General features: G+C 41.9%; 2 protein-coding genes across 3 annotated transcripts; one reads left to right on the top strand and one right to left on the bottom strand.

The window, feature by feature from the left end:
* The first annotated feature begins 304 nt into the window (after positions 1–304).
* wdr77 (WD repeat domain 77) lies at positions 305–7488 on the top strand. The gene is made up of 10 exons (XM_072666270.1): positions 305–517; positions 1431–1616; positions 1902–2043; positions 2303–2352; positions 2659–2729; positions 3241–3295; positions 4036–4107; positions 4401–4509; positions 5270–5338; positions 6174–7488. The coding sequence occupies exons 1-10, from the start codon at positions 436–438 to the stop codon at positions 6304–6306; spliced, it is 969 nt and encodes a 322-aa protein (XP_072522371.1). The 5' UTR covers positions 305–435; the 3' UTR covers positions 6307–7488.
* LOC140543217 (uncharacterized) lies at positions 7375–22461 on the bottom strand. Of its 2 annotated transcripts, none has more exons than XM_072666269.1 (5): positions 22327–22461; positions 17782–17873; positions 13275–13362; positions 10361–12842; positions 7375–10202 (listed from the first exon to the last, which is right to left on the bottom strand). In XM_072666269.1, the coding sequence occupies exons 1-5, from the start codon at positions 22370–22372 to the stop codon at positions 10109–10111; spliced, it is 2802 nt and encodes a 933-aa protein (XP_072522370.1). In that variant the 5' UTR covers positions 22373–22461; the 3' UTR covers positions 7375–10108. The 2 variants fall into 2 exon arrangements, with proteins under 2 accessions (XP_072522370.1, XP_072522369.1); XM_072666268.1 differs by lacking the exon at positions 22327–22461 and adding an exon at positions 20062–20302.
* Between the last annotated feature and the right edge of the window lie 1565 nt (positions 22462–24026).

Raw genomic sequence — 24026 nt, 5'->3', positions numbered from 1 at the left:
TCTACAAACCTCAAAACATAAAGGTTCGTGATGTTGTATATGAGCAGGTATTTAAAATAAATAAAATATGATATTTAATTTAATTTAATTAAGTGTAAGGATTGAACTCGCAAATAACCATAACTGCCGACTAAAACAGATTGTATTATTATTAATAACAACAACAATAATAATAATAATAATTATTATTATTATTGTTGTTATTGTGAAGATGAGTTGATAAAGATCAGTCGAATTTGATTTATTTTCTATTTAATATTTTTTAAAGTTGCGTTGTGTATCCGGAAGCGGAAGTGCATCTCAGAGGCGCGTGCACGCTTCTCCATTCATTCACGCGGAGCAGATAGACTCACCAACAATCAGACAGGCAACCAGGCAAACAGACAAACAAACAAACAAACAAACAGCACAGAGACAGAAACGCTCATCTGCAGGATGCTGACGGAGAGCCGCTGGTGTCCCGCGAGCGCGCCCGCGTGCATGGAGAGACACCTCGAGACACTACAGTACAGGACAGGTAGCTAACTACATACTACACACTGCACACCTGGGCAGAATTACAACACAAGCTACTACACAGTGTGTGTGTGTGTGTGTGTGTGTGTGTGTGTGTGTGTGTGTGTGTGTGTGTGTGTGTGTGTGTGAGAGAGAGAGAGAGAGAGAGAGAGAGAGAGAGTGTGTGTGTGTGTGTGTGTGTGTGTGTGTGTGTGTGTGTGTGTGTGTGTGTGTGTGTGTGAGTTACACGTAGGAAGTAATGGACGTTTCTCCAGAACCAGCAACACATCAACATTAGTGCTACATCATGCAAGTGTGCAAATAGAGCAAAAAGCAATACAGTAAATAGCACAGACATGCTACAATAAAGAGACAGGGCGGTGCAACACCGACATAGTGCTCAGTACTGAATGTGTGTGGTGAGGACAAGGTGCAGATATATGTGACAAGACATATAAACTAAGTGTGTATAGCTATAACGTATGTACACAACAGTTACAAACGAACAGTAATACAGTATTTTAGCAGCAGTGTTTTTTCATAAAGTGTGCATGGAAGAACAGGGTGGCAGCGTCAAATAGAAATACACTCATATAGACGAGTACTGTCTATTTACACATTACACCTACAGCTTTTTGATATCTGTTCTAAATCCATAGGCCTTAATATTGAGTTGGTTGCCCCCTTTGCAGCAATAACTGCTTCCACTTAGCTCGGAAGGCTTTGTACAAGATTATGGAGTGTGCCTGTGAGAATTTTTGTCCATGCATTTAGAAGAGCATTTGTGAACAAAATATTTAGTGATTAATTTGACCATGGTTCCCAATATTTCTGTCCATGAAGTGTAAATAAAGGATATAAGCTCTTTAAAGTGATGTTCAGATCTTGTGCTATTTGTTTGTATCTTTCTCTTACTCTCTCTCTCACTCACACAGATGGTACTCTGTTGTTGGGAGCATCCGGTCTGACGGGTCGGTGTTGGCTCGGTTCTCTCTGGGTGTTCAGTGATGCTAAGCTCGCCCCTAATGAAGGTTACTGTAAGGCAGGGGTTCAAACCGAGGCAGGAGTCACCCATGCTGAGTGGCTCACCAACAAAACCATTGTCCTGGCGTCAGACTCGGGTGAGCATAGGGGACAATTTTATACCTATGATTTCATCTGATGAGTAAAAAATCAAACCAACATGATCCTGGATTCAGTCGAACAGTCAAGATGCATTTGGTGTCGACATGTGCTTCTTTAACTTACAACAGTGTTTATAAAAATACTGGATCCAGATGGTCACCAGTCTCTTCATCAACAAAAGTGTCTTGGCTGATCGACTGCATCTGGGCTGAGTGATTATTCATGTTAATTGATGATGATGACTTCTATTTTTTAGTTGAAAAAACTGTGTATTTGTGTAGGTGCTGTTGAATTATGGGAACTGGCAGAGGACGAGCGCCTGCTGGTCAACAGGTTTACTCACCACGAGCATGATCACGTTGTCACAGCGATCAGTCCGACGGCAGGCGCCTGCCATGCAGTCAGCAGCAGCATGGACTGCAGGTCAGCAGAAGGCGCAATCATTAGCACTGGAGCTACGAGGCTAATTTTGAGTAAACATAGAGCTGGAGCCAACGGCATTCTTAAATAATAACTTGCCCCAGTTGAGCAGAAATTGGCTTCTTATTGGAATTCTCTGTTCCACCTTAAATGGGGTCGCTGTACCATTTGAGGTGGAACAGGGAATTTAAATGAGACACTGTTTGATACTATAGCTTTAATTGTTCTATAATTATGTTAAAAGGACTCTTCTGTGTTTTAGGATTAAAGTTTGGGATCTGAGTCAGGAGACTGTGATCAGCAGCTACAACGGTGAGAATACTGACTGAACTCCTGATTTACCCATAGTCCACTCCCGTCTGTAGATAACGACAAAGTCACAAACAGTCTGTTTGAGATTCTCGATTCAGTGTAGCTTTATGACTGTAATGTCAAAAACAACAAAAATACAATGATAAAATAAGTGACCACAATAGTTTTTAATACAGATATTTCAAATAAAAGTTGATGAATATATAAATAAAATATACACCCATCATTTATGCACACATTTATGTATGCATATAAACTCAAATTCCGTGTGTGTGTGTGTGTGTGTGTGTGTGTGTGTGTGTGTAGCTCACTCCATGCCAGTGAACAGCGTGTGCTGCAGCCCAACAGACGACTCCCTCTTCCTCTCCTGTGCTCAGGTCAGCATCATTCAACAGATTAGAAAATAAAATTTGAGCTGTGTCCGAACCTGTGTCTCATTCACCATATAGTGCGCTACTTTGGGGTCCTGCCATGTTGTAGTGGTGTCTAAAAAGAAAAAAAAACTAGATGGATGTGGAATTCCCATAATCCACTGTGTTGTTTGATTTGAAGATTTTTGCGAAGCATCTCTGATGAAGGCCAAAGTTCAGATCACTGTTCTGCACAGCAGTGAGATCACACGAATAACGATGCCTGAAATTGTCCACTACATTGTTGAATTTTGTTCTTTAGAGCTCTTTAGAGTTATCTGGATGTTTACATGTCGAGGATAGAGAATAAAGTACATTACTTTTGCACAGCACACCCCACATTTGATGTTTTATGCCTTTTACTCAATTCAACTATTTGGAAAATAAACAGTAACTATAAAAATGTACAGAAGTGTCTCTCTGTAAAGGATGTGAATTATTAATGTTAGCATTATTATTATTGATGCTTGTGCTGCAGGATGGGCGTTTGTTGCTATGGGATCGCAGGAAACCCAAACCTGCCTCTCGATTAGGTAAACACTGCTTTTACACACACGCACTGCTCTCGCGCGCACACACTGCTTTTGTACATGCTCAATGTAAACCTCATTGAATAGAGAAGTGTTTATTTTTGTTCTGACATCAGAGCTTTGAGTGAAGGCTGATAATTATCACTCTCTCACATACACATGCACACACACCATATCTCCATCACTGCAACTCAAACATAGAAGTGCTTGATCAGGGTGGTGATGTGGAGTAGTGTGTGCTTGGTCGTAGTTTGAAGAGGAAGTTTATTTACTAGGAATTTATGGGTTTCGTCTCAGTCTCCTTACAGAGCGAATAAATTAGGGTGGGTAAGCTACGCCCCCTTTCAGCTTCACTGTGAAGAGGTTGTGCTGTTTCTACAAAACCCTGCAACACCTGCAGCAGCATAAGGGCCATCACCGCAGACCGCAACACGCTTGCTTCTCTCAGAGCAAAAACACACTGACTCTAAACCTGACTGATAATAGAAGTCAGTGGGCAGATGCTTTAAAGTGGTGCTCTGATGTGAATTTTAATCTCTCTGCTGCGTCTGTAATTAATAGTGGGTTTACAATACAGAATTGCAGTTAAACAGTCTTGACAGCAGGGGGTGCTGCTACATCTGCATATGAACACTCTACTTGCCACATTCCTGATCCAGTTAGTTTAATTGCTCCAGAGGTACTTTGACTGTGTTAATACAGATTAGTGTGTGTGTGTGTGTGTGTGTGTTTGTTTGTTTCAGATGTGGTCTCCCCCAGCTGCTGTCCAACTGCTGTTGCATGGGACCCTCATAAGGCCACCACAATCGCATATGGTACTGCACAAAACTACATCTCACACAATCCTGTACACTATACAGCACTCAGTAGTCAGGACTAGACTAGAAACACCATTACCATTAGAAACCATTTAGCCCTATTCACCCCCCCCCCATTAAAGCACTCATTCATCGTCTCTTACATAGTACTAAACTTCCATTGTACAAAACTACATCACCCATAATTACACTGTCTACATTGCTCCACACCAGTGTGTTTAACAGAACTGCATTTCTGTATGTGAGGAGATGTGAATCTTGTATATATGCTTGTCTGTCTATCTGTGTAGGTGATGAACTGGGCAGGGTGACTCTTGTGGATTTCCAGTCTGCAGGGAGCGCGCAGACAATGAACACACACAAACGCAGAGTAACTGGACTCACTTTCTCTTCACACAGGTGCTCGCACACAAACACACACCAGCCAGTTGTGGAGGCAGTTGCTATTGCTGTATTGTGTTAAAGTGCTCATAGCTGGGAAGACGCATTGGGCCTCTTGGGCCATTTACGGAGTTTTAACAAAGATTCTGACATTCAACAGTGTTTTCTTATTTGGGACTTGTTCAGTTTAAAAGGACAGTGGGATCCATCATTATACGAGCAGAGATGTGAATCACTCTCCATTTATAAACACATCATGAATGTGACGTAGACTGTTTGATGGGCTTTTCTCAAGAATGAATTGGCATAAATTAGATGTAAACACTGTAAACGATTAAAACATACTGTTCACTTTCTGCTCAGTATGTTGCATTTATGGAAACTAAATTAGTTTTATAATTTTGAATTTGTCATGTTTGTTTCACAACTACAAAACGTGACACATGAATGCCTGTTCATTGGTTTAGCCCCGCCCATTTATACTGAAGCCTCATTGTGTCCGCTGACATTTGACGCTAACTTCGGAACAGAGCTAATTTCCGTATATCAGTATTAAAGGTACAGTGTGTTTAACTGTAAGGGATGAAGAGAGGTTAGTGTAGAAATGAATTTGGCATGTTTTTGGTTGATACATTCTCACACGCAGTATTTGGAGATCAGGGGTGAGGGATATGAGAACGTTAATGGAATGTAGTTTGCTTCTATTTATGTAGACTTTATTAATGTCATCCTTAATCAGTGTTTGTGTGTGTGTGTATCTGTCTGTCTGTCTGTGCAGTTCTCCTCTGCTGGCGTCAGTTAGTGATGACTGCTCTGTTGCCGTGGTGAACGCACAGCTTAGAGAAATGTGAGTATAGAGGCAGCTCCTGATTGGCTGTCCAGTCATACTGAACTGTAGCATCATAACGAGTCCCTCTGCTGGCAGCTTACTGTAACTGACAAAGCAGTTCTTTAATTGAGATGCATGTTTAATCTATGCAGTGTTATTAGTAATAGTATTGCTATTGTTCCCATATTCAATTCAGTGTGTTTTTTTTAATGTTTAAGCATCTGATTGATCTGATCTCAGTGCTCAGTTCCAAACAATACTGGGGGGGGGGGTCTCTACTGGTGATTCAGCATTGGCAGTGCAGTTTTCTCTAGGACTATGCTTTAATCTGTTTTTACAGAATTTGATGAATGATTATTTAAATACTAATATTTTGACTTTAGTCTGCATTTATCTGCCTAAATTTCTGCACCATGTTAGTAAAGCTGCACAATATGCAATTTCTTTTAAAAAATACAGGAATTTTCATAAGATGTCAATGAGCCATCACATCATAATATTCATAGTGTACTCAGTGTGTCCGAAATTACTGGGCTGAGAAAAAATTACTGGGATTATTTGCCTCTGGTAGATATGTCATGTACAGTGAGAACAGTGGAAGTTTTGACTATGCTAAAACGATATGCAGCACTACATGTAAGTCTTAAGTAATACTTGTTTTTTTAACTGTAGTACTGTACTGATGTAAATTAACTGAAGTGAATGCAGCTGAATTTCCCAGGCAGTTTGGAACAAACCCCTTTTGGGGTGGATTGTTTTTTGGGGGTGGATTTTTTTTTTTTACTTCCTGGGCATGGATTTGCCAGCATTTTATTTGTGTGTTGACTTTGTATTTGTGTGTGTATGCATGCAGATACCGTGACGTCAGGCATCAGGACTTTGTGCGAGGTGTATGCTGGGTTCCTGGCGGCTCTGATGTTCTGACAACAGCAGGATGGGACCACCAGGTGCTGCAGCACAACGTGGACCAGAAAGCTACTGCATAAACACACATTTACACATACTCACTCAGACCTGTAACCCGACTGTGGGGTTTTCTGGTTCTCTAGGGTTAGTTGTAAGCTCTGTAAAGTCTGTGTGTGTGTGTGTAGTTTTACTGTATTTGCCTGCTTATCACATTCTTCGGCTGATCAGAAGTCAGCTTTTGCCTTTAATACTGTAATTGTGTTTGGATCAGCGGACAATTAGCATCCACCCAATATACCATAGCAACCACCTGGGATACTGTAGCAGACACTTAGCAACACCATGGCAACCACCTAGGATACCCCAAAAACTACTACATAAACACACACAAAGGTGCTCACACAGACTAGTTAACTCTGTGGGGTTCTCTGGTTCTCTTATGTAAACTGTGTATGTTCACCATATCTAACCCCCACACATCCACAGCTACATTTAACATGCAAACAGTGCACTTATCCCTGTGTGTGTGTGTGTGTGTTATATGCAAGTTTCCACTTCGTTAGTTAGTGCAGTAAAGGAGTCTGTTACTCAAGTGTTACTCTGCGTCTTTACTGACTGCTTCAGGTCCTTGGTGTTTACACACATCACACACCAACTCAGCACATCTAAAACATGCATGTAGGAGGTGGTGCTTAGTAAGGTGTACACAGGGTAGAAACCAGTGTCCCTGCCAACATTCCCCATTCCCAGCGCTACGTAACAGAGGGGGAAAATCCTCACTCAGGTAGAGGTCAGTAGAGGTGGAGTCACTGACACAGCAGAACTGAATTTACAACCTCTAGAGAGATGTGAAGAACCTTTATATTGGCAAAGAAACTTTACATCGAGTGAAGGTTCTTTAGATCTTTCAAAGGTTTTTTATACTCACACACCTCTTTTACAAACATAGTTCCTTATTGAAATGAAATAGTGGTTCTTCTGTGGCATCGCTCAAAGAACCAACAGGGTGAGCAGTGTGAGCAGAGCAGCTGAACCTGAGCCTCATTAAAGCTGTGTAACCAGACACTATTCACCTCCTCTCCCCTCTTCTGCAGTTCAGTAACACTTGCTCTGATCTTTCACAAACAAACCACACACATACACAAACATACAGGTGATGTGATGTTTTTTTTTATTTTTATTATTATTCTAATGATTTTTCCCTAACCCTTTATATTCTTATACTGAACCATTGAATAAACAGAACAAATTGTGTACAAATATATATTTCTTCCCTTTAATATCTGTAATATGCATGTTGCTTGTTCTTCATTCGTCTGCCACTGCTACTGGAGAACTGGACTGGACATCACCATACTGAAGTGTGTGCCAAGTGTTTACTGAGCTCTTTGTTTTATACTAGTTAGTCTCACACTGGGGTTTTTACTAAATTCAGCTACAGAACCCGTCCCTCAGTCCTATCTGAGTCAGTAACACTCACTAATGGGAACTGATGCCAGAACTAGCTCAGATCCAGTCATTTAACACATGGCCATGGAAACGAACACACTGCACTGTATACATCAGATTGTTACAGCTGAACTTGAATAAAACTGAACACGTAGTTACTGTTTGTTTGTTTTCTGGCATTGATCAAATCTGGTCAGTTCTGTTATAGTTACTAACTAAAAGCTCTGTGAGTGTAGTTTATAAGTTACTGTATAAGTAGCCATGTTTAAACTTATGTACATGTGGTACAGCCGAGCCCTGCTCCTGTTCCAGATAATATTCCATTATTTACAGTCCGGCTGTTCTGGTGCAGGTTTCTCGGGGAGATCCTTTTCAGCAGTGCTGTAATAAAGTACTGTATTTTCTGTAGCAGCATCTTTTTAAATGTAAATAAGATAATATTAAAGCAATAATAATAATAAGCGCCTTTTATAAACACAAGGGCGTAGAGGTCTGTAGAAAAGAGCTAAACGGCTTCCAGTTGAAGAGCTTCTGTCCCTGACTATTCCTACTTCTCTTCCTTCAGCTGTCAGAAAACAAACCAAGCCGAATTCTGAACCTTGAGCTGAGCGGCTCTGCAGAGTTTATGAAGAACTGTTCTCCTGTAACCGTTTGTGCGTATATGTACAAAACAAGTAGACTTCTACAGGAACATGAGTGAAATCATCTCAAATCTAATCCATGTAGAAGATTTTTTTTTTTCATTTCAGTTTTACTCCTTCTTGCTTGTCTTGACTTGATATTTAAAACAAACAAATGCATCTGCTATTACACTCCTAAAATGTTCTTTAGCAAATGCATTTGATCTATATAGAACCATGACAACTAGGCCTATCACCATAATTACTTCATCGACTTATATGAGCATGACCTCAATTTGGCTGACCTCAGTGTTGCCCATTGCATTTATTTGCATGTTTCAGCCAGTCACTCCACAGCTAACATGTATATGTGGAGCCTGTTTGGGTAGCCCAACTGGATCCCACATATGAATGCCCACCAGGGTCAGTGATTGGACCAGAAGGGGTTAAACATGGGCTCCATCTGGGTTGTACACTTCATACAGGACCTAAATGGGACCCATGTGAGATTAAGGTGAGCTGTAACAATGAAGCCCATTCGGGAAGACCAACTGGGTCCCAGTAACAACGCAAATACAAACCTACTCAGAGCCCATGTTCCACCCATGTGAGCCCTACATGTCTTCTCTTTGTGGGGGCTTGAATCTGGGAGCAGCAGCGCCATCTATGGTGTAGAACACGTGCAGTACACGCACCAATAACAGTCCATCCAGAGTGGACTGTGATGGATGAAGGCGAGTTACTCTAAGCGAATAGATGTCTTTTAAAAATATGGCAACTTCGTCAGGCAGTAGGAATGACCAAAAACAGAAAAAAAGGGTGTAATTACCTTATTAAGCTATTACATTTTCAGTATATCGGTGGCATAAAATTAGCTTTAATTATTTCCGGGACAATATATCATCCACAAAAATTGTTATTGTGCCAACTCATCAAAATCGTTCTTTAATTACCAGGGAAGCTTTTTTCTTTCTATAATCTTTTAGAAATGGTTCTATATAGCACTGAAAACACTCTGTAAATAACTTCCAAGCAATTAATGTCTAAAAAGTTGAACAATCTTACAACAAACTCAGAATGAGAGATGTTAGTGATATCAACTAGATTTCAGATGATTTCACTCACAAAAATCTTTTAAAATGGAAAAGAATTAAATTAGTTCTCCAGTCCGGTTCCTTACACTGTGATAGGGTTCCTCTCAGAGAAGGTTATGGCACTTGCTTAAGTGTGGTGTGTTTGTATTTCTGTACACAAACAGAGCATACCCTTCACCCTGTGTTTCGTAGCTATGTACATGTGTCCTCCAGTTCATTTCCAGGCTTTGTGGAGGTTCTAGCAGCAGCTGGACAAGCAACAAAGTTCAGCAGAATAGTATGACCTGCATGAGGCCCTGAAGGCGACGGTACATAGTCCTGATTTACACAGGGTCCATTTTAAGACATGGTCGGCGGTGTGTGCTGTTTACCCACAGATAAGGAAGCAGCCAAGTGTGTAAGACTTGCAGAGGACAAATCCGGCCTAGGCTTTGGCGCGCACACATACACACACACACATAGAGGAGAAATTCAATACAGCAACCGGCACAAAACACCTGCTGTTCCGCGGGAAAACTGCAAGGATAGATTTTCATGAGGTCCAATTATTCCCACTACTGGGGAGAGTCCATTGAAGCTCCTTTTCAGTGTAGAACCTCCTTTATCTGTGTGGGAACCGTTGCACAGTCCTACGTAAGGTTCCAACATATTAACTTTATGTACAGGCACTAAGCAAGAAACAGCATCTTCTCACACGTTCTGAAAGGTTCTGACCATGGTCAGTCTGTCTTTATCACAGGAGTGATGGGCTGTTTGGTTCCAGGCCTAACGGTGAACGTCATACCAAATTGATGTTTGGAGTGAGAGGCGTTGCTAAACAACAGGACAGAAAAAAAAATAATTTTACATTTTTATATAAATGGTATTTCGAACATTCAGGTAAAACATTGTGCTTGTATTTACACTACATGCATGTAACTGAGCTGCACCAGTGGTTCTCTAGCTAAGTGGATGTGCAGGGTGTACTGTACCTGGGTGGTGATTTAGCAGCTAGGTCCTGAGCTTTCTTGGCCACTTTGTTCTCCAGTTCTTTCATGTCTAGGGTTTGTGTCTGCACAGGCAAGGTGGCATTCTTAGCTTTAGCTGTGTTTTTTACGGGAGGACTCTTCGCCCCGTCATCGTCGGACAGGGGGGAGTTCCAGTCATCTCCGCTGGAATCTGCCTCTGGCACTGGAGTGAACTTGGAGTCCATTTCTAGCATCTTCTTTTGCAGGATGCTAAGGAGGGTGGCCTGGCTGGCGGAGACAGAAGGTGGGGTCTGAGGTGAGATTTGGGTTTTGGGATGAGTTGGTGGTGGAGCTTGTGTTTGGGTTTTGTTTTGGACTAGGGGTGGAACTGGGATTTGCGTTTTGGGATGAGTTGGTGGTGGAACTGGGATTTGGGTTTTGGGATGAGTTGGTGGTGGAGCTTGTGCTTGGGTTTTGTTTTGGACTAGGGGTGGAACCGGGATTTGGGTTTTGGGTTTGGTTGGTGGTGGAGCTGGAGGTTGAGTTGATGGTGGAGCTGGAGGTTGAGTTTTTGGTGGAGCTGGAGGTTGAGTTTTTGGTGGCGGTGGAGGTTGAGTTGATGGTGGAGCTGGAGGTTGAGTTTTTGGTGGAGCTGGAGGTTGAGTTGTTGGTGGAGCTGGAGGTTGGGTTTTAAGTTGAGCTGGGGTTTGTGCTGGAAATTGGAATTTAGGTTGGGTTGGTGGTGGAGCTGGAAGTTGGTTTTTGGTTTGGGCCAGTGGTGGAGTTTGGGACTGTAGTTGAACTGGTGGCTGAGCTGGTGGGGCATGAGGTTTGCTTTGAACCACCTTTTTGAGTATGGGCTCAGTGCTGGTAACAGATGTAGATGGTGCAGGAGTGCTTTTGGAGACTTTTGGAGGAGCTGCAGGGCCATTGGTGACAGGGGGGGTGCTTACTGGTCGAACATCACTCTTTGCAGGTGGATCAGGTGGAGGTGTGCTAGGTGGAGCTTCATCTTCTGGATCAGAATTAGCAAACTCAGGTGGAGGAGGGATGAAAGGAATGGCACCTTCACTGTCCTGTTTCTGCCCTGGTGGAGATGTTGATGTAGGGTCAGTGGAATGCTTCACAGGACTACTGGAGAGTAAGGGTTGGGGGACTACGGAAGGTTCTTGTCTGGAGATCTTTGGGCTCTGGGGTTTGGATTCTGTTGAGATGGCTAATTTGGGTTCTGTATGAACACTTTCTGATGAAGCAGGTTTTGGGATGATGGTGAAGGAGTTGGGCTTGGTCTCGTTAGGTTGGATGCTAACGTTTAGTGATTCAGCAGAACTGTTGCTCTTGTTGCTGCTCTGCCTGGACACAGCTGACCGCTGCTTGTCTCGATTCTTAGCAGCCATCAGGAGGGCGAGTGGAGATGTAGAAGCTTCTTTCCCAGTTGATCCCTCATGACCACGCAAGGTCTGCAGCTTGCGGCTCAGTAATGGACTGTAGGAGCGTGTTGTGCTTGGAGACGCTGGCCGTTCCATAACTTGGCTCATTTCTTGAACAGATGGCACATTTTGAGTCCTTTCTGTGTTGGGGGAACCTTTTACAGAGCTTGGGATCTTATTTGGGACTTCCTGTGGCATAATTAATTTGGCAGGCTCCCCATTGATGGTCCTACCTGGTTTGTTGGTTACATTGGTAAGCATTTCTGGCAAGTTCTTGTTCAAGTCCTCTACTTCCTCTAGCTGGACACCTGAGCTGTTGCGTCGCGCTGGCTTGACTGGGGGTACTAGATCTTGAGCTGGACTGTTCTCCTTTACAGAAGAAGGGGCTTTTCCATTGATGTGAACTCCAACTGGGTTCCCAGAAGAGTCCTCGAGCAGCAGGATGTGCTGGGTCCTCGTCTCCTTGTCGGCTTGGTTGCTGAGCACTGTTGTTTTTGGCACACTGTAGAGCTTGGCTGCGGTCTGAGGGTTGAAGCTGGAAGCTGGGGTTGCTAAGGGTGTAGGGGTGGGGGGTGACTCAAAACTGTAGATGGAGGACAGCCTCACAGGCTTTGGAGGAGGTGTCTTCTGGGCTTTGAGAAGTGGAGATTGGGGCTTCTCCAGTGGAGGCAGTGGAGGAGTAAATTTGGGGCACTCTGGGATGTCCTGGGCAGTGTTAATAGAACTGGAGAGGGGAACAGAGGCCCTCGGGCTGTTGGTGTCACTGGGAGGTTTCGGAGGAGCCATAGGTGGGGGCTTGATAGAGGCTAGGTCCAGCTCCTCTGCTGTTGTGGAGCCAGTTTGTGATGGAGGTTTGGGAGGAGGCATGGAGGGTGGCTGCAGCGCTGCCAGATCAATAGGTGGGTCCAGATTCCCAAAGAACTCCTGTGGAGGAGGAATATATTGGGGTGATGGAGGGATGAACTGGGGTGGTGGTGGTGGAGGTGCCACAGAAGGTGGAGCGGGAATCAGGATCTCTCCTTCCTCCGGGTCTGCGACACTGATCATGCCTCCATTACACAGTCTCTCAGTGCTTCCTGTTTATGGAGGAAAGTGACATTGTTCACTTAAATCCAAAGAAATGTGAGTGCAGTAACAACTAACAACCATGTACAATACAGTGATCGATATGAGGACATAATGGACATTATGGACAGATCCAATGTCCAAAATCAGGTTAGGGGAGGATTGTGGATGAATGGCACATGCAGGTGGCACTGCCAAGCTTTTAACAATAATTGTGGTAATTTACAGTGAAAATAAGTCAGCTTTCCGAGGACAGGTCTACAATAGCTGCTGATGTGCCTGACCAGCTCTTTGGCTTCTTTAGCAAACAGCAGTTTGAGGCGATTTCATAATCAATCAAATCAGCAAGGCATTACAGCTGATCTCTGGGCAAATAGATGCTGTAATGCAGCATCAGTAGTATGAATGAGATTGTATGGGATGTTTGGGCTGTGTGGACTCACCTGTTATTCCTCCCTGGGGTCCGTTTAGAGGCGGCAGAACAGGAACTGTAGGGGTGGGAACTGCAAATCCCAATGCACCATCTCCAGACTAGAGAGAGAAGGTAAAGAACACAGATACTTAGTTCCATTCACTTGCTCTCAGTATTGCTGGGCCATAGTGGGGTGAAAAAATCTAATTTACAGTGTTTTTATAGGTAATCAATCAGCCAATATCTGTTTGGTGTCCAGAGTTTGCTTCTTCAGCTTTGCACTGGAGCTTCAAAGCTAATGTTGAAGGTTAATATGGTACAGGGGTCACCCTGCTACCTGCCATGTTATAGACTGGGGTTCAGTTCCCTGCCCGGGTAAGAAGACGATGCTTTACCAATATGAAGTATTGTTAAATTCCTAACCTCTGTGACATGATTCAGTCTAAATAAGCCATGTTGTATAAATGTAGCTAACATGTAATAGAGGTACACCCACCAGTTAGCGCTGTGCATGCCTGCCCACATCTAGTCTTACGGTTTTTGACTGTTTGGCATACTGTTGTCAATAAACATGGACAAAAGTACAGGCAAACTTGAACTTGAGCCCAATTTCTTCAGATAACTCCTATAACTTATCATTAGCCTTTTAACTGCAGACATGTCCCACAAACATGTCTTGATTGATCTAGAATATTTAACATAAGAAGGAATATAATATAATAGGTCTTCTATAGGTGTGCGTCTGGATTGGAATGCAGTAATTTGACACACCTTGGTAATACGTTCTCTCCAGCTCTACTAAACTAACCGGTTCTCTGAGGTTTTTAATGCACCTTCACAGTTGGTCATCTGCAGTGTGAGCTCAACCCAAACACTCCTCTAATCAGGGCTGTTCTGTGAGATGTGTGCAGATGAATCAAGATTCGGTGCAGCGGGTGACTCCCAACAAACACACCCAGTTTAGCTATGATTCATACACACACACACACACACACACACTGAAACATGTTGTGGAAGTACTGTATTGGTGAATCATGCCTGAATGTTTCTGAGTGTGTTACTGTTTAAATGTTTCTTAGCAACAAGTTGATTTTAAGGTGCAGCAGAAACAGAACAGCCCTCAGTATATGAGAAGAGTGTACATTCAGGTTATACTGATACAGTTTTTCAACTGCAGTGTTTCAAACAGTTTATTAAAAGCTCATTAGAAGCCTTGGCGTAGTCGTGGATGATCAGTTGTCTTTCTTAAGTCATGTTGCAAATCTGACTCGGTTATGCAGGTTTCTCCCTTTACAACATCTGGAGAATTTGACCCTTCCTATCTAGAGATGCTACCCAGGTGCTTGTTCAGTTTCTTCAGTCACTTCAAGACTTGATTACTGCAACTCCCTTCTGGCTGGTGTCCCTTTTTGCGCACCATCAGGCCCCTGCAACTAGTCCAGAATGCAGCGTCTTCAACGCTTCTAAGTTCAGCCATGTAACTTTTCTGCTGCGTTCTCTTTACTGGCTTCCTGTAGCTGCTGCACCGCTTCAGATTCAAACCCCTGATGCTGGCCTACAAAGCCAAGAACTGACCAGACCCTCCGTATTTGATGGCAATGGTCAAAATCAGTTCCAAGAGTTCCAGCTTCAAGTATGGCTCGGCTTGACCCGCCATCCCTTAAGACCCATGGAAGACAAGCATCCAGGCTTTTTTCTGTCTTGGCATCAAAGCACTGAAACGAACTTCCCCTGGCTGTCCGAATGGCAGAGTCTCTCACTGTTTTTAAACGCAGACTGAAGACCCATCACTTCAGAGAGTACTTGGGCGAAGTATAGTGCTAAGTATTGTGGTCTCCGTACTGACTTTTGTATTTAGTAGCGTCTAAGCTTAGAAGTATCTTCTACATCTTAGTCTATACAAACTAGCTAAAGGTATTTTACTGAGCAAACAGTGAAACACTTTTGTAAGTCGCTCTGGAGAAAAGCATCTGCTAAATGCTGTAAATGTATTATTTTTAGTATATTTTGTCTTGTGTTTTTTTTGTCTCATTCCATTTTATTGATTATTTTGAATCATTTCAATCATATAATCTTCTCAATTTGTATTTTATCTCTATCCTGTTTCATCCATTTTTGCTCTATGCTTTAGTTTTGCTTTGAAATCTCAATTTCCCTGGTTTGCATTTTAAGGTTTTATGATTTGTTGATCTCTTGTCCTATTACTAGATGCCTGCACAGCTGCTTTGTGTCTATACAAATAAATGTAAATTGAATCGAATTGAATTGCTTGAAGAGGCTATAAAAATCAGGTTTTCGGCTTCAATCAATAGCGCAAGGTTTTGTTATTATACTGTCTGGAGCCCTGACTCTGTCATGTGTAATGTGTTTGGGACACACCTGGGTGTGAGTGAGAGAGGGTGACAGGGTGCAGTCAGTAGTTTGTCTGCAGCCACTTCCACACCTCAGCCCAACCTCTAAACCTAAACAAAGTGGCTGCATTCAAAGCATCCTTCACACTCCTGTCATAAAGCCTGCAAACACACTTCCTCCATACACACACACACTCTCTCTCACTGGAGCTGCAGAAATCCATCCAAACCTCACTTGACCTGAGTTTGTAGGGTACAGACACCATTTCTCAAACGTATGTCAGGAGGGAGTTTTTTCTACCCATCTTCCTGTGTTTACTTAATAATAGAATAATATTAATACAAATATGTCCAATTTTGAATACTACTTTATATTTGTCTTGTTAATGTGCTCTTTATGTTTGGATTTCTATAAAGCTGCTATGAGACACCATTGGGGTTTAAAAAGTGCCATATAGATACATTGGACTACTTTTTGTGAGATCTGTCCGGCACTGCATTAGATGATAGCTACAGTATATAGGCGATGATTAGGTATTCATTTTAGATAGTTCAGGTGTAAAGCAGGTGTGTGTTTCTCAGGCTCTGGTGGTTCAGTGAAGAATGTGAGGAATGTTACAGCACTTCATGGATCAACATGGAGAGTCTAACGCTCCAGAGAGACACTCAGAAACACAGCTCCTTCATTCACCCAGCGCTCAAAGGTCAAGGTTGTTGTGCCTTCTGTTTGTGTGTGTGTGTGTGTGTGTGTGTGTGTGTGTGTGAGGAGTGTATAACACATCTAAATGTTATACATTTGGAGAAAGAAGCGTCTCTAGAAGGTCTGTCCGAAGGTTTTTGGCTCATATCCATCACAGATGCATAGTTTGATGATATTAAGTAGAACACTGAGAGCTGGAGAATGTTCCGTTCAGTCAAGTTAGTCTTCATTCCTCTCCATCACGGCTCAGTGAAGGCTACCCGCTGCACAAATGCATGTTTCCTCTCCAGTGCCCTGACATATCCCTGTTTGTAACACATGTTCATGTACATGTTTCTTATTTCATCTGTGCAACAACATGTGGGATTAGATGTGGTAATTGTGTTGGGTCAGACAGTGCTGTAGCTGGTGCAGAATGATTATATGAAAAACGAACAGACGTGTTTCCCAATCCAGAAGTATCTTTTAGACTCTGTGCACTGCGTGTTGCAGTTTTCCTTTCTCTAACGTACCAAATTCAGCCCATAGCAAATTTGACATACATGAGTGCTAATACAGGAAAAACACCAAAATGTACAGTGCGTGAGATTCTTCACTGGCACTGACTGGCACTGAGAATTATTAGGAATCGAAATTGCTGGGATTGAGAGCAATTACTATTGGGAGCCATTCTGACTGGGAGATGCTGGTGTTACGAGAAACTGCTGGGATTGAGAACCTTTCAAACTGTCAACATAGAAGGATTGGGAACTGTTTAGACTGGTATCTGTTGGAATTGACAACTATTAGGATTGAGGACTGCTGGGATTAGAAGCTAAGATCTGGAGCTGCTGGAATGTGGACCATTAGAATAGATAAATACTGTGATTTGGGAACCACTAAGGTTGGGAACTGTTGGGAACCGTAAAGAGGATCGGAGACCATTGAAACTGGGAGCTGCATGGTTTACAGTCAGGATTTGGAATCATTTGGATTGTGTACTGCTGGCATTGGTAATAACTGGGTTTGGGTTAGAATTAGAACTGTAGAGATTCACAGAAGAACCACTAGTATTGGGAATCCCTTAGATAGGGAGATGCTGGGATTAGAAACTATTAGGGCAGGTAACTGCTGTGATTGAAAACGAAAATGGGATTTGGAAATCCATCTGTGTACTAAACCTGAGTACACAGTCCGTCTGTCCACACTGCAGGATTTAGTTTTAACCTTAAACACACCTGAGTGTTTTATTGAGAGGTTGGGTTGGTACTGTAGTAAACAGTAGGGGGTGTGCCAGTAGGATTGGCTGTGTGAGCAGGAGGATTACCTGTTCCTCATTCAGACTTATGAAGTCTTCAGTAAGATTTATATGAGTAGAGGAGAGTGTAGATCTGAAGGTAAGGCAGTGATCTGACTTCAGCTTCTGGATTGGATACTGGTTTAATATAACACTTAAAACCAGAACTGATCAGATCATTTTTAAATATGGTAGAAGTTAATTGACTTACTGTGCTGAAGTGTTTGACTGTGGGTCTGGATCTGACTTTGGCCGTGCCGGACTCCGGAATGGCTGCAGAGTCCAACACAAAGTCTACATTTTCTGTAAAACAAACACACACACACACACACACACACAAACAGCAATGGTGAGTAAACAGCACTGAAACTGTGAAGCTGATAGAATACTCAGGACTCCTGCACAGGACTCTGTTTCTGGATGGTGTTTGATGGAGAAATGATGTTCAGACTCTCAGTCGTCTCTGGTTCTGTGCTCTCAGGGGTGCAAAAACCTGAACTAAAAATAGAAGAACGTAAGCAGAAAAGAATCTTCTATGAAAGCAAACCTTTTAACATTCCTCTGTAATGAAAGCTGCTCAGGTGCTTTCACCTGGCTGAAACATCAGAGCGTCTGGATAATCGAGGCGATTCATTTTCTACTTGTGTTTTTCAGTTTAATGTTATTTTAAATTCTGTTAGATCTGAAAAAGGAAAGGAAGCATGTTTAAGTGGGTTAATTTGACTTCATTGTGCAGTTAGAACTTTAGGGTTCTAACTGTGGAAGTGTTTACACTGACTAGGTCATACTGTAGGTTCAGCACTTCTGTGAAAAACAATCGTTACGTCTTACAAAAGAACTCTTCAATCAAAGAGAACCTCTGATCTGTAAAGTTTCTGCCAACACTCATATTTGATGATTTGTAGATGCTTGCCCTACTGTAACTTACATTTAACTAAATATCTATTTACTTATCAAATAAACTATTGCTTTAATGGTGCTCTAATGTTTTGAATATACTACTTGTGTGATATACTACTTGTGGGTTCTTCTTCATTTATGAAATGTCTAAATGAATTTTCTAGCTACCTAGATCAGCTTGTAATGGATTAGATCAGTACAAATGTGTTCATCAAAAATCAGCTTGTTACAGATCAGCTCATTGCAGATCAGCTCATCACAAATCAGCTCATCACAAATCATCCTGTTACACATAAACTTGTTACAGACAAGCTTGTCACAGACCAGCTTGTTACGGATCAGCTCATCACAGATCAGCTTGTTATAGCTGAGCTTGTCACAGATCAGCCTGTCGCAGACCATCTCATTACAGATTGGCTTGTCCGATATCAATTGTGGCAGACCAACTCTTTATAGATCATCCCGTTACATAAGCTTGTTACAGATTAGCTCATCACATATCAACTTGTCACAGATCAGACTATTACAGATCAGCTTGTCACAGATCAGCTTGTTATGGCTGAGCTTGTCACAGGTCAGTTTGTAATAGCTGAGCTTGTCACAGGTCAGTTTGTAATAGCTGCGACAGATCAGCCTGTGACAGATCAGCTTGTGACAGATCAGCTTGTTACTGATCAGCTTGTTACAGATCAGCCTGTTACAGATCAGCTTGTTACAGAGCAGCTTGTTACAGATCAGCTTGTCACAGATCAGTTTGTTACAGATGAGCTTGGAGTTTGTTTGCATTCCAGGACGCTAAGGACAGTGCAGAGTCACATTCTCTATTCTCTATCAGTCTAAAGAAAGTGTTATTTTTCATATATATAAAAACCTCCTGAGCGATTTACAGACTTCCGGCAGTCACTCATTTAAACAAAACACTGAAACCACTCACTCTGATCACACACCCATCACTCAATACTCAACCGGAAGTTGAACCTTTAACAGTACTCAAGTTCTAATATTTAAAAGCCAGGAAATCCAATAATTATGCACAACAAATTTCCAAATGTAAACACTGTTAAGTCCAAATATAAACACTATCAATCCTAAATATAGACACAATCAATTCTACATATACATACTACTAAGTCTGAGTATAAATACTGAAACTGAAACAATTGTATCACAGTTTAAATCTCAGAGTTTTAAAATACACAACACACTATACACACTGCACACACCCTGCTGTGCTGTAACCTACTGAAAGACACCAGAGCAAAGGTCAGAAACTCACAGACGCACACACATACCAACCTGACTCACATATCACCACACTGCAGGTCAGAAAGAGCAGAGACGATTATCGAGCAAAGATATTTAAAGTGTAAAACTGCTTTATGATTGATTAATTAATAATGCTGTTTGATGCTATATTAAAAAGAAAAGCTGTTTGGTGTTTAATTAAAGTGAAAAACCCTTTGTTGTTTGATTAAAGAGTAAAGCTGTTTAATTAAAGTGTAAAACTAGTTAATTAAAGTATAAAACAGTTTAATTAAAGAGTAAAGAGCTGTTTGATATTTGATTAAAAAGTAAAGCTGTTTGATCTTACCAAAGTGTTTGATCTGGACTCCGGTGTCAAACAGGTTCTGAGTTTTCCGGTTCAGAAAATTCAGAGAGCTTTTCTTCATGGTGCTGCAGAGTAACGGCTTCAGACAGTGTGTGTGAGTGTGTTACAGCTTCATTTCTGCTCTCTCTCCAACAGGGTATGCGTGTGTGTGTTTCTAGTCCGCACTGTGACTGTGTGAAAGTGTGTGTGAAGAGCAAGAGAAAATGACGCCCCCCAAACCACTCCCACTGCAGGTGAGCTCACTCAACTCCTCCCACTGCAGGATAACAAACACACACACACAATAGACACAGCACACAGGCCCAGATTTGATTAGTCGCTCAATTAAACATGAACACCATCAACACAGTCAGCAACACCACCACCAACACCATCAACAACTCCATCAAACCCTTTTACACAATCAACACTATCAACACCACCACCAACATGATCAATACCATCATCACCACCTACACCACTACTAACACCACTGTCAACACCAACACCATCAGCACCACCAACACCCACACCATCAACACAATACATACAAAATATGAAATGTAAATAGTTGTGCTCATTTGAAATATCATGCTTTGTATAATTGTAAAACTGTAATTTAATAATAATTTATATTAATTTATAATAATAATTTGATATTAAAAGTAAGTATATCATCTGTGGCAGAATGTAGCATCTGTAATGTTTAAGCAGGTGGAATTCTATGATTTCTGACTGTCACTCTGAATGCTTGAATGGTTCTACGCCTGGTAAAATAGATCTTTTCCACACTGTCTGCAAAACGAGATCTATCTGATCTATCTCAGCAGGCAAAGACCCACTCTGAATTGTCCCGGTTCTGTATAATACTGAGGTGAAAACTACTGAAGCACTGAGCAAGATTTAGAGACCCAGTGGAGCTTCTTAGAACATCCAGCACCTATCAGTAGAGGAACTGAAGTGGGTTCCTCTCTGTTTGGATGAACCTGATGTTTGGTGTAACATAAAACACTGCAATTCCAGAGTGAGAGGAGTGACCTGCAGTAAAGCCGTCCAGGAGCGGAACCAACACAACATCAACTAAAACCCAGAGAAGAGAATCAGGAGATAAATGATCATGACTGAAACAGAACTGAGTTTATCACTTCAGTAGAAGAACAGATCCTTTGGAATGTTCCTTAGGTTCCTGAAGTTCCAGGAAGTGAGGGAATGAAGCAGGTAAGTGCTGGAGCTTTACCTGAAGGTGAACCCACGGGAGTGGAGCTGTTTTATTCTGTTGATGGAAACAGTGAATAATAGCCTCCACTGATATCACTCACCTCCACCTGCCGGGTCAGGAACCTGTTCTAACAGTGTTTTAACAGAGAGACATTTCTGTTCACTTCAGACACTGTTCTAACTTTAGATAAATGTGTAGGATTTTAGGTGCAGTTCAATATTCACCATGCATTATTCTGTATCCATAATTAATTATTAAGTATCTACCATGAATTATTCAGTGTCTACTATGAGTTTTTAAGCACCCACTATGATTCATTCCTTTTCCACCATAAAATATTAAGTATCTACTATGAATGAGTCTATATCCATTGTAAATTATTTAGTGTCTACTATACATTATTCAGTATCTACAATGGATTATTCTATATCCAATATGAATGATTCAATATCTGATATGACTTATTCCATATCCAATATGAATTATTATGTATCTACTATTAACTTTTCAGTGTCTACTATGAAAGATCCAGTATCCCCTATTAATTATTCTGTATCCACTATGAATAACTCAATATTTAATTAGAATGATTTCATATCCACCTCAACACATTCTGTATCTATTATGAATTTTTCAGAATCCACTATGATTTTTTTTCCTGTATCTATTATGATTTATTCTGTATCCATGCTACACCAATAAGAGTATCTGGGCAAGACCATTAACGCTACATTGACCCACCTCTGTAATATGAGTAGCCTTGTAAGTCAGGCTGGATAAGAGTGTCAGCTAAACGCCATAAATGTAATAACTCCACAAGGGGGTGCTGTGGGCCACAGTCGACTAATCGAAGCACAGCAGTGGTGTCAACTTTCAGCAGCAGGAGAACAAAAAGCAGCTTTACTGATACACACAAACATTAGATAAACATAAACGACAGGACTGTATCGGACTGTATCACTATATACGACTTTATTAAGAAAATATTTCTTTATTAGATTATGAATTTAAGTTTATTCTTCATCCGTTTTTAACTTGTTTATTGGTACCTTTTAGTAAATCCAGTTCCAGCATTCTGCTCCCTGATGACATCATCAGTTGACCCCACCTCCCTGTGTGTATACGTAACGAAAGGCACTGTCTCTATCCCGGGTTGGTTGCCATGGATATAGAGACTGGACCGGTCTGACTGGATCTGGCAGGGGTGGTTGCCGTGGCGACCAGTGTCCTGTGTAATGATTAGAATGTCCCGCAGGCCTCAAGTGCATTCCTGGCCCAAATATGAGACCTAACACACACCTGAGAAAATAACACACACCTGAGGAACAGGAGAACCCACCCCCCCAATACCTGCACACACTCTCATTAATCACCACTCAGTTATGCTCGGAATTACACAATACTGAAATCAAAAGCATTACTGATTTCCCTCTCTCTCTCTCTGTCTCTCTCTGTGTGTGTGTGTGTGTGTGTGTGTGTGAATGTGTTTGAACATGTTCAGGTGAGAAGTGTGTGACTTTGTGTTTGTGATGATTCTGATGTGAACCCGGCGTTATGGCAACCCTTCTGTGATGTTAACCCTGTATATAAGTGATGACTCCACCCACTGTTGCCCACTCTGCCGTTGTGGTGTTCGTTGTGATGGGGTCAGAGGATGGAGTTCGGAGGCAGGTTAAGTCACACCTGTCCTGCACAGATTCAGCACACACTGATCGACACAGAGATCAATCAGGTTACTGTGATTAATTACTGACCTGACCCAGGTGTTCACAGAACTGTAAAAGCTCTGTAGAAAAGCTCTGGCCAGTAGAACTGCTGGTCCTGACCTCCGGTACCATCTGCTGGTCCTGATTGCTGCTTGGTGTGAGAGGACAGTGATGTAATTGAGAGAAGACAGAAAGATGGATCTACAGAGGGACCATCCAGCTGGAATGCACTTAACCCCCTGCCCCCTCTTGCCCTGCCTGCCCCCCCTTGTCTAATATGCCCTCTACTGCCCCCAAGGTAGTCCACACTACATTTCCCTCGGATCCTCTGCACTAAGCAGAAGAGATTATCTTAGTCAGACATTTACACCAGTTAACACACATTCAACCTGTACAGTTCCAGTCCACAGCCACTACGGGGCTGCAGAGAGGGGGCAGTTCAGTTCTGAGCTCTGATGCTGATGTTGCACCTTGAATCCCTGCAGCTTTACTGCCACCTGCTGGCAACTTACCTGATCCGATCATTATCTGCTCAGCCCTGTTTGTGTGCGTGTGCAAACAGGGTTTCTGTAAATCTGTAAATACAATAATCTGACTCGCTAATACACCTCCAGGCAGACCTGGAAAAAAAATAGTGAACTTACTGCTGACTCCTGATTGGGGGAGTTCACCAACACTGTACTGAAACACGAGCCAGGTCTCACACACAGACATGACCAAAATGGATCCCTACTCCCTCATTGGTATTACACTATATAATATATATATATATATATATATATATATATATATATATATATATATATATATATATATATATATATGCTCAAAAAATAACACATCCTAGATCTGAATGAATGAAATATTCTCATTGAATACTTTGTTCTGTACAAAGTTAAATGTGCTGACAACAAAATCACACAAAAATCATCAATGGAAATCAAATTTATTAACCAATAGAGGCCTGGATCTGGAGTCACACACAAAATTAAAGTGGAAAAACACACTACAGGCTGATCCAACTTTGATGTAATGTCCTTAAA

The sequence above is a fragment of the Salminus brasiliensis genome, chromosome 21, assembly GCF_030463535.1.
Source record: "Salminus brasiliensis chromosome 21, fSalBra1.hap2, whole genome shotgun sequence".
Classification (NCBI taxonomy): Eukaryota; Metazoa; Chordata; class Actinopteri; order Characiformes; family Bryconidae; genus Salminus; species Salminus brasiliensis.
This window is presented reverse-complemented; position numbering and strand designations above follow the sequence as displayed.